General features: G+C 47.7%; 2 protein-coding genes across 4 annotated transcripts in view; both read right to left on the bottom strand.

Annotated features, from left to right (window-relative positions):
- The window catches only part of atp6v1b2 (ATPase H+ transporting V1 subunit B2), an 8,305-nt gene extending 2,652 nt beyond the window's left edge, over positions 1 to 5,653 (bottom strand). Inside the window, exons 1-11 of the mRNA XM_020585501.1 lie at positions 5,449 to 5,653; positions 4,729 to 4,784; positions 4,385 to 4,483; positions 3,542 to 3,635; positions 3,337 to 3,414; positions 2,626 to 2,765; positions 2,374 to 2,475; positions 1,764 to 1,861; positions 707 to 830; positions 475 to 625; positions 307 to 389 (exon numbers count right to left, since the gene is read on the bottom strand). Coding sequence (XP_020441157.1) covers positions 307 to 389; positions 475 to 625; positions 707 to 830; positions 1,764 to 1,861; positions 2,374 to 2,475; positions 2,626 to 2,765; positions 3,337 to 3,414; positions 3,542 to 3,635; positions 4,385 to 4,483; positions 4,729 to 4,784; positions 5,449 to 5,653 — 1,230 coding nt within the window. The remainder of the gene's footprint in view (positions 1 to 306; positions 390 to 474; positions 626 to 706; positions 831 to 1,763; positions 1,862 to 2,373; positions 2,476 to 2,625; positions 2,766 to 3,336; positions 3,415 to 3,541; positions 3,636 to 4,384; positions 4,484 to 4,728; positions 4,785 to 5,448) is intronic.
- A 586-nt stretch (positions 5,654 to 6,239) lies between these two features.
- The window catches only part of dusp11 (dual specificity phosphatase 11 (RNA/RNP complex 1-interacting)), an 8,779-nt gene continuing 5,238 nt past the window's right edge, over positions 6,240 to 9,780 (bottom strand). Inside the window, exons 8-10 of one of the 3 annotated variants that reach the window (XM_020585514.1) lie at positions 9,129 to 9,260; positions 8,065 to 8,486; positions 6,240 to 7,353 (exon numbers count right to left, since the gene is read on the bottom strand). In XM_020585514.1, coding sequence (XP_020441170.1) covers positions 8,114 to 8,486; positions 9,129 to 9,260 — 505 coding nt within the window. In that variant the 3' untranslated portion in view covers positions 6,240 to 7,353; positions 8,065 to 8,113. Of the gene's footprint in view, positions 7,354 to 7,682; positions 8,487 to 9,128; positions 9,261 to 9,780 lie in introns of those variants that run through there. The other 2 variants (XM_020585513.1, XM_020585515.1) reach the window with 2 other exon arrangements.

The raw sequence follows: 9,780 nt of genomic DNA, 5'->3' as shown, positions 1-9,780 counted from the left end.
TGCAGCTCCTCTAAAAGCTGAGCTAACTGGACTCCAGGGGTAGCAGTCATTCTGCCAGCAGCTTGTTGACACGTCTGTGGTTCTTCAGCCAAGTGTGAGACACCATCACTGTCAGAAACCTCCAACTTTACAAACTGGAGTCTGGTGTGAACAGTGTTTCCACTCAGCTGCTTGTAATTCCAGTTGAAAAAGTTTAACGTGAGCCACCCCAGCCTCAGACACCAGAGTGGTAACGTTCTCCTCGTCCCACTCGTCACCAGAAAGCAAATTTCCCCCAGTGTGAAACAGGGAACAAAGGTGTGATACCTGTCTGTTGTGAAGCTGTCTGTCCACATAGATCTGTCCCTCAGTGATGTAACCGGTCAGGTCAGGGATGGGGTGGGTGATGTCTGAGAGACACAACAACACATTGCAGGAACAACGCTGCGTTCATCAGCATTAGACGTGTGCATGCGTTCGTGGCAGTGAACCTACCATCATTGGGCATGGTGAGGATGGGGATCTGGGTGATGGAGCCGTTGCGTCCTTCCACTCTGCCAGCTCTCTCGTAGATGGTGGCCAGGTCGGTGTACATGTAGCCGGGGAACCCTCGGCGGCCCGGCACCTCCTCTCTGGCTGCAGACACCTGACACGGTGAGTAAACGCACAATGTAGTTCCAATTTCATGCAGCCACTTCAGAATGAAAGCACTGAAACCGTGGCTGACCTCTCGGAGAGCCTCGGCGTAGGAGCTCATGTCGGTGAGGATGACGAGGACGTGCTTCTCACACTGGTAGGCCAGATACTCTGCTGATGTCAGAGCTAAGCGAGGCGTGATGATTCGCTCGATGCTGCAACAGAGAAGGGAGCTCGTCTTCTTCCTGCATTAGCCAACTGGGCACCAGTTTTTAAACACATTCATATCTGTATTATCAAAAGTCTCAGAGTAGGAACTCACTCCTAACTGGCCAGTGTAGGAGCTCCAGTGATGTCCTAACTGGTCAGGGAGGTGGTGTTCAGGCAGAGATTCAGAGGGAGGAGAGATGTTTTACCAACAGCTAATGAAAAGATACGGTTTGGATCGAAATGGAGACGCCTTTGTGGCGGATCCTGTGCAGGTCGAACACCGAGCTCACTGCAGCTTTTTATTAATGTGCAACCGTGATGATTTGGGTCTGTTTCAGCCACAATAAGCCAAACTAAGCACTCTCACCGCAGGTAACATGCACATTCACTGCTGAACATAAAACAGCTGCTTATGTCATCACATTGAAATCACCCCGATGCTTCTGCGAATCGAAAACGTTCTCACACGTTAACAAGGAGTCTTTGATTTAAAAGGCTGAGGAGCATCACCTCCTTCAGCCAAGTCACATTAGGAGTGGCTTCCACTAAATGTGCAGCAACAGAGCCTTTTGTTATCTTCTCATAAAGCCTCCAGGTCCTGCTCTTTAGTCATGGGTGGACTTTCAACGCAACTCTGAGACTCTTGATAAATACAAGTGACGTGAGGAGGACACCTGATCCACTAAATGTTATGACTCACAAACAGTGAACCTCCTGGTCCGATCACAGACTGTACTCTGGTCTGAGGGTTAGGTTTTACTGGGCCATTAGTCGGGTGTGTGCCATGTTTCTCCAAGTAAAAGATGAATTTCAGTTTGGTACAAAAACTAGAGGCACAGGACTAACATGACATTATCTATCTCTCTAGCTTTGTGTTATTCAGGAGCAGGAGGATTGTTCCCAACCAAAAACAGAAGGTGTGAAGTCAAAGCTCATACGTGGGGTCGTTGGCCAGGTTGAGGAACAAACACACGTTGTCCATGGAGCCGTTCTCCTCGAAGTCCGACTTGAAGAACCTGGCTGTCTCCATGTTCACCTGGCGGCAGACAAACCGTGACAAAAGTGAATCACCTCAGTAAAAATACGACTCCTACGGTCTCTATGGTGACCTCATCACTTTACAGTTTCTACTTCACGTCTGTGTGAACATCTGGAAGGACAGCACAAAATGTGAAATGACATCTCGGCTTTAATGACATAGACCCAGTCTTAGAGTGGGAAAGCAAAGCAGAACCAATCACATTTGCCTTCTGGTTCTGGGAAGTTCCTGCTTACAGGTCAGTCCATCCCTGTTGTGGAAAAGCAACGCAAATGTGCCATGAATGCAGAAGAAGTTAAAAACTTGGTGACAGTTCTCTGTAGGCCATAAGTTTAAAGACAAAGGAACAGAGGTGGAACACTTCTGTCTTGTTAGTGGGGGTGTCAGTGGTTGTGGGGTCGGGGGGGCTGTGTTTAAATACTGTATATACTGAGGATTGGTGGAGACCTGTTGAAGCTAAAACGGTCCAGCTGCTCTGTCAAAGTGTCTGCTGAGAAAGACGTTCTCACCCCCATGGCTGCAAACACGATGGCAAAGTTGTCCTCGCTGTAGTCCATCACGTCCTTGGACTTCTTCACCAAACCGGCCTGCCGACAGATCTGAGCCGCGATCTGACCAGCATTGGGGGGCGGGGGGAGACAGAGAAACCTTGTTGTCATCATCAACATGTGAAACAACTTAGCGGTTCAACTTTAGCCTGGTTTACAGAACATTCTGAAAATATCTGAGACAGCACCGTCCCAGATGATGTGTGTGTGCACCTCGTTGTGTGGCAGCCCTGCAGCAGAGAAGATGGGTATTTTCTGGCCCCGGGCGATGCTGTTCATGCCATCGATGGCAGATATGCCGGTCTGGATCATCTCCTCGGGGTAGATGCGACACTGAGGGTTTATAGGTTGGCCTAGGATATAAACAAGTGAATGAGCAGCAATGGTAGGAAACACACTCTCCTATGGGTGCTCAACCACCAGGAGAACCCCAGAGATCTCCCACAAGCCCACAAGAACCTTCTAAAGAACCACTAGAGCCTCTGTTTCCTGTCTGTCCAGGGATGGTGCCTCTGTTGCTCCTCCTGAGGTTTCTTTAGGTCTCCTGATCTGATTCAAGGGTCTAAGGATAGAAGGTGTCCCATGGACAAGTCCCTTGATCTGTGATACTGGGCTACAGAAATAAAATTTGACTTGAGTTTCATGCATGACGAATGTCAGGATTTGATGCTTTGATGCTAAAAATCTTTGGGCTCTGGAAAACAAGGAGTGAAATCATCTCCTTGGGCTCTGGGTAATCCCACCAGGCATTTTATAGACAATCAGTTAAAATAACAGTCCGATGATTTGCTAATGAAAACGTTACTGACTGCTCTTCTGGTTTTCCTCGTGCAAACCCAATATTTCCTGTTGCTTCACCATCATTAGAAGGTGAAGCTGCAGGTCATTACACGTTAACGTGTGGAGCAGAAAGAGTCGCCGTACCCATGATGTCCAAGAAGTCCTCAGCCAGGACTGCAGGGCCTCTGTCGATAGGTTTCCCAGACCCATTAAACACACGACCTGCAGACACACAAACACAGTTCATCACATTGTAATCACAGATTCTCCGACACATTCATGTGTGAATGCAAGTGAATCTGCAGTGCCTCAGTTAAATGGTTGTGACAGTTAGTGTGTTGTGTCGTACCCAGCATGTCCTCGGAGACGGGTGTCCGTAAGATGTCTCCTGTGAACTCACAACTGGTCTTCTTGGCGTCGATGCCTGAGGTCCCCTCAAACACCTGTGTGGGGGAGCAAACGGAGGCTGTGGGTAGCCACACCTGACAAGAAAGGCCGGGTGTATCCTGCAGATTTTGGCTGCTGGTCACAAAAATGACCTTTCAATTTACTTATCACATGCTGTTCTTTTTTTGAAAGCCTTATTTGTTTTTGCTATTTCTCTCACATTTTAATCTATTAATGTCTGTTTCCTGTTATATGATGAAGCACAACATGTCAGTGAAGTGTCATCGTCTGCCTTCACACAAATCCTGGTGATAAAACTAGATGAACAGTCAGAGGATCCACAGCGCTGCTACAGTTTATCCTGAGGGGAACATGAATGTCTTACACCACAGTTTGACATAAAGGTTCAAGTAGCTGAAATATTTCTGAGGTTAGTGTTTGAAAAATCTTATTTTGCAGTTTCACACTGATACAAATAGCAAATAGCAAAATATCAGTTCATTAAAATGAGCTTTTATCAGCTGCATCACTGAAGTGGTGTGTAAGTTAATGCGTCAGTAATTAACCTCCAATACCATAATATACACATTCTAAAACGTGCCAGTCTGCAAGACGACTACTTTTACTTTTGGTACTTCACGTATATTTTGATGCTAATACTTTGGTACTTTTTCTTGTAACAGAGACGTTTTATACTGGAGCATCACTATTGTTACTCAGGTAAAACATCTGGGGACTCTTTCCTCCAGCCATACCGTCACAGCACTGGCATGCTTTACCTCTCACACACACACACACACAGTACCTGCACCACAGCCTTGGACCCGATGACCTCCAGCACCTGCCCGCTCCTCTTGGTTCCATCCGGCAGGGTGAGATGGACGATCTCTGCGTACCTCGGAAACTGTTGGAGAGCAGCACGACCATGAGCATCAGCAACAGCAATAGCCCAGACTCTGAGGGGCACGGTTTGTACTGCACGTTTGATTATGTGTCAGGAATACGGGCTTAGAAAAGGTCTTGCAGTTTTCAATTTCACTTGAATTCCTAAAAAAGAACCCATACTACTTCCTCTCATGAGAAGGGGAGGCTGTAAAATCAGGCCACAGGTGAAAGAATACGACTTCTGAGATGTGTGCTCATCCTTACCTTGACCTGATCCAAAATCACCAGCGGCCCGTTGACTCCAGACACTGTTTTATAGGCTGAGGAGGCAGAAGACAGAACGTGTTGACACCAGTGCACAGCGAGTGCTGACAGAGGAGGATGTACTCAGATGTACAGGTGCTACTTCACCACATGTCAGAGACAAACCGTGTCCTTTTTACTGCACTACATGTACCTGGTACCTTCAGGTCCAGAATCAGGTGAATCAAACCAAACCCAGTAGACAGTAATCAGTCCCTATGATCCACTAGTATCTGCAGAATGTTCACTTTTCAGCTAATAATATTTATTTTAGTACCATTTAAGGTGCAGGACTTCGGTGGTACTGGGTATTTCTTCCACCACTGTTAGTGACAGCAGCTGTCAGATAGTAAATGTAAAGGAAGAACATTTCCCTCAGAAGCCAAAAAACAAAGTAGGCCTCCTCCCTCCTCCCTCAGACCTTAGTACCTGGCCTACATGCACCTGCTCCCACTGGTTTGGTCTGACAAACAAATCCACAAGACGTACCCACGTTTCGTAATGTTTACTTTAAAAGGATTAGCATATAAAATCGTGGCAGATCAGTGAGAACCACCGCGCACACCCTGGATGAGTCAGGAGAAGGTCTCCCGTCCATCATCCCTTCCAGACGGACTGCTGCCCTTCTCTCCTCCTTATCGCCGCCGTGGCCCTACCTCACTGACACACAGAGGGACTCACTGAGGCGGGGCTGGGATATATAATCCCGACGCACGGCCATCACATGCTCCCGGGCGGCCGGAGCGGCGGCCGTGGGTCTGTTCCCGCTGACGGCCGAGGACAGCTCGCTCATGGCTCCGTTCACCATCCCTCTGAGCGCCTTCATCGCCATGTTTGCACCTGCAGCAGCCGCAGCAGCGTCAGAGTCGTGACAGCCGGGGCGCATGCGCAGTTAGCGCACCGGCTGCATCGTGAGGGATCCTGAGGATGCTGAGCGACTGACCAACCAAACTGTTTCAGTTGGTCTGTAAACTGACTCACTGTCAGTGGTTATACTGGGCCAGAGCGGTCCAATCCACTTCAGAATAACATTTATTCCTCTTCTCTTCATGGTTTACTCTAATTTACTCCCCACAAACTTAACCGGGGCACTGGACAGGTATTTTTACAGGCCACATCTCCTTCCACTTGTGGTTTAGTCCTAATATTTGATTGCTAACCACCTTTTTAACCAACTGATCAACTCTACAGTGATGGTGAATTCAGAGGTGCAGCACTGACAGAACCATGGAGCCAAAACAGGCAGGGGCCTCAAACTAGCACAGGATTTTATACCGTACCTTATCATTTGAAGTCGATCACTGAGGCCTGAGTCAGACGCTGGTATTGTTTTAGATGTAATAAAGAGGCTGCTCCCTGTGAAAGGACCCCGTGGTTTCATTCAGAAGTCACATTAGGGGAATAGAGAATGACATGAAGACAGTCTGGGAAGCAAACAACAGATTTCTGTGACTAACCTGCTAACAGGGTTTCACAATGGTTTATTATTGATATGTTTAACACAACTAAGATTCCACATGAGCAGCTGCTGCCGCCATGTTGGTACAGGGAAGCCTCCTGGTGCACTGATAAAACATAACTCGCTCAATTCACAACCAATTTTCCAGCTGTTTGCTTTGTTACAAAAGTCAAAGTGTTTATTCATCATATGCACAAAAGTCAGATCAATAGAAGAACTTTGTTACATTAAAACGTGCACTTCCCTACTAGTGACAGTGAAATTACCCTTCATAAGTAGTTTCTATTTATTCTTTTGTTGCTACCAGGACGTACTTTTGTTAAAAAATAGACGTGTGATAAAAGAAACAATCCCAACAAATACTAAAAGATACATTCTTGAAGTTGTTTTTGTTACTTTGGTAGTGAAATGTTTCTATTACATTTTAATGTAAAGTCACATTATATAAAATAAAATCACAGCATATAACTGTAAAGAAAACACTGTCAAATATCACATCACCTGTGAAACATGTGGCATCTACACTGTTCCCATCTGTGATGTGGATGAACTGTTACTCAACGTCGTAACGACAGTCACCTTGTTAGCAGAGTAACATGCTGAGACGTCACGTGCAGACCAGGCTCCACTGTACTGACTGTATCAACAGCCACCAGAGAAACACGCTTCTCCTCTCAGGTCAGCTGTGTGGACGCAGTAAAAGGTGAAATGGACCCGATGGTTAGAAAACGAGGAGTCATCAGCAACACTGGAGAAACACTCGCTACCCATCAGTCCCTGCAGTCAGACGCAGAGGAGCAGCACCGTGCTTGTTTACCGTGTTCTTGTGCACCGACACAGAACACACACCTGTACTGGATTAGAATTGACCTGTTGACCTTCAACAGTCAGACAAACAAGTCCAAATTTCACTGGTTCCGAACATGAACCTTCACTTGTGACGGTAAACTGATGGTGTTCGTCTCTCTGTAACGGTGCGATGACATATCTCAGTTTAACTTCTACCTTTTTAAAGAACAAGCTACTAATGGTTTCAGACAATACTCAGCAGATTAATGGAGACGGCTGTTCAGGACAAGCTGCCTGCAAGGACAGGGTTAACCCCGACGTGGAAGAGCGAAGCCGTGCTGGTGGGAAACACAACAAAAACACGCGTCACCTTTATTCTGCTTGGAAAAGAGCGATGGACGACTTGTCTGCCCTGAGCTCAGGATGGACAAGGCACATTTTGATCTCGTCTAACAAACATCTGGTTTCGTGTCCTTTTAGAACAAAACTCCCTCCTGCTGTTACCATTAGTCTGCACAGCTCGGGCCAGGGAACCACCACAGGGGGTGTGATGCTACAAACAATACAGCTCACTTTAAAACCAACATTACCCCCCCACCCCCGCCCTCTCAAACCAGACAGTGGTGACAGTCTCACAGGTCAAAGCTGAATCAGGAGGCAGGTCAGTTTCATGCAGACATGAATGAGAATTCTGGTCTGACTGCACGTTGACAGCCAACAGCTGTCTGTGCTGAACAGACCCGTGAACTACACACCATGCACTCTGCACGAGCACAAGTACACCACACTAATGCACCAGGACAATTTCAAGGTCAGAAAAACAGCAAAGTGTCCGAGTGCGGTTTGGCCTGGTGGCTGCTTCGCCAGAGAGACGGGGCGAGCACTGCGTTAAAGTGGGACGCCACCTCTCACCGGTAAAGGGTTTTGTAATTTCAGTGACCCGACTGTTTAGACATGTGGGTTAATGAGAACAGCAGGCGGAGGTGTAAACCCAGATCAACTGACCCAGATTCAGGCTGGAGCTTTCAGCTGTTAGCGACTGGGTATACCTCAGTGTCCTGGGGTCCGCCTCATGTAGACAGGACTAGCAGGGCTGGGTCACTGTGCGTTGTAGTGATGCTTCATTCTGGGACCGGCCCACCTCTCCTCAGGTCCATCACAGCTGCTGGACGAGTAGGCCCAGCGTGGGGAGTACTGAGGCAGGGCAGGAGGGAGAGGACCTCTTCTTCTGTCCATCTGTAGGCGGGGGTCTCGACTCCACTGTGAATCTGGTGAGGAGTATCTGGACCCGCCCTCCCCGGGGTAGGGGGCTCCTCTACCCCACTGACTGTCACAGTGAGGGGGGGTCCATCGATACGGGTGGAGAGGGAGAGGGACTCTCATGGGTGAATAAAAAGGAGGTGGAGGGAGGAAGGCCTCACGTGGAGGGCGGAGATGTGAGCAGGGGTTCAGTCTTTGAGGAGGGACAGCTCTGCAGGAGGAGAGAGAGGAAGAGCAGGACAGACGAGGTGAGGACAGAGAGAAACCCTGGGGTCGGGCGACCGACAGAGGCTGGTTTAAAACAACGGGCCTCGTTCACCCACCGACCCCAAGAACAAATTTGTCTGTAAAACCCACATACAAAGTTTTCACCAGCATTGACCTGTTTCCTTACCGGGGACTCGTTCTTAGGTTAGAACAGAATCGACACACTCACGAGCACGCTCATGCACATATGGGTGTGAAATAACTGGTTGTTTATTTTCTTCAGTTCTTGTTTAATATGATAAGATTTAAGTTCCAATAACAGTTTTGTCATTATGAACCACAGAAACTACCAGGGGGGTGCAGGATCTGGTCTGGCTCTGAGCTGAAGGACTGACCCCCCCAGCAGCAGAGGACAGACGGAGCAAAGATGAGAAACAGTCTGTGGACAACATCAGCTTCAGGGTCCGACTATGGAGGAAAGCATGGCTGTACAGAAACGTCAACTGTGTCTCATGTTTAAACTGTTCATTCCACCTGCAGACTCTCTCTGTGAAGGGCTGTGGGTTTTGTTTAGTACAATAAGGACTGTGTGGTGGGGTCAAGGACAGGACAGGAACGATGGGGACAAGAACAGCTCGCCTCCTACCTGCGGAGCCTGGGCTCACTAAGGTGTGGTCGGCTCTCCTTCCTGCTATCAGAGGCTAGTGAAGAGTAACACGGCCGATGCACGGCGGTACCTCTCTCTGGCACCCGCGCACACTCGTCTATCCCCTTGTTGCTAGTTAGAAAACACCACAAGGAACAAACCAGTAAAATCCTGGATAGTCAAGTACAAATCATCTGTGTAACATAATGAATGATATGGTTCATGAGTGACGAATGGTTCCCTGCTGGTGCTACAACTCGACCCTGTTTTCAGCCAGTACTTGTTAATCATTTTCAAACAGTCCCAGTTAAAAGCAGCAGAATGAGCAGCTCCTGCATGTGGTGTCCTCATGGATGTACAGACAGCGCTCAGTGGGTCACTGAGACTGAAGGGGCAATAGAAAGAGGAGGATTCTCAAGTGGGTTCTGCAGCTTTTATTCTATTTCTCTGTGGATTCATGGACATTTATTCATGATGGGCAACAAAGATGATGATACACTAAATCTAAAAATGTGTTTGTTTATGTCCAGATTTAACGGGTTCAGTTAATCGGTGCAATTTGTGATGCACATCATGGCAGTCGTACAGTATATGTGAGACTTATTACAGTGAGGAACAGAAGTATTTGAACACCCTGTGATTTTGAAAGTTG

Source organism: Monopterus albus, unplaced genomic scaffold, assembly GCF_001952655.1.
Source record: "Monopterus albus unplaced genomic scaffold, M_albus_1.0 scaffold368.1, whole genome shotgun sequence".
Classification (NCBI taxonomy): Eukaryota; Metazoa; Chordata; class Actinopteri; order Synbranchiformes; family Synbranchidae; genus Monopterus; species Monopterus albus.
This window is presented reverse-complemented; position numbering and strand designations above follow the sequence as displayed.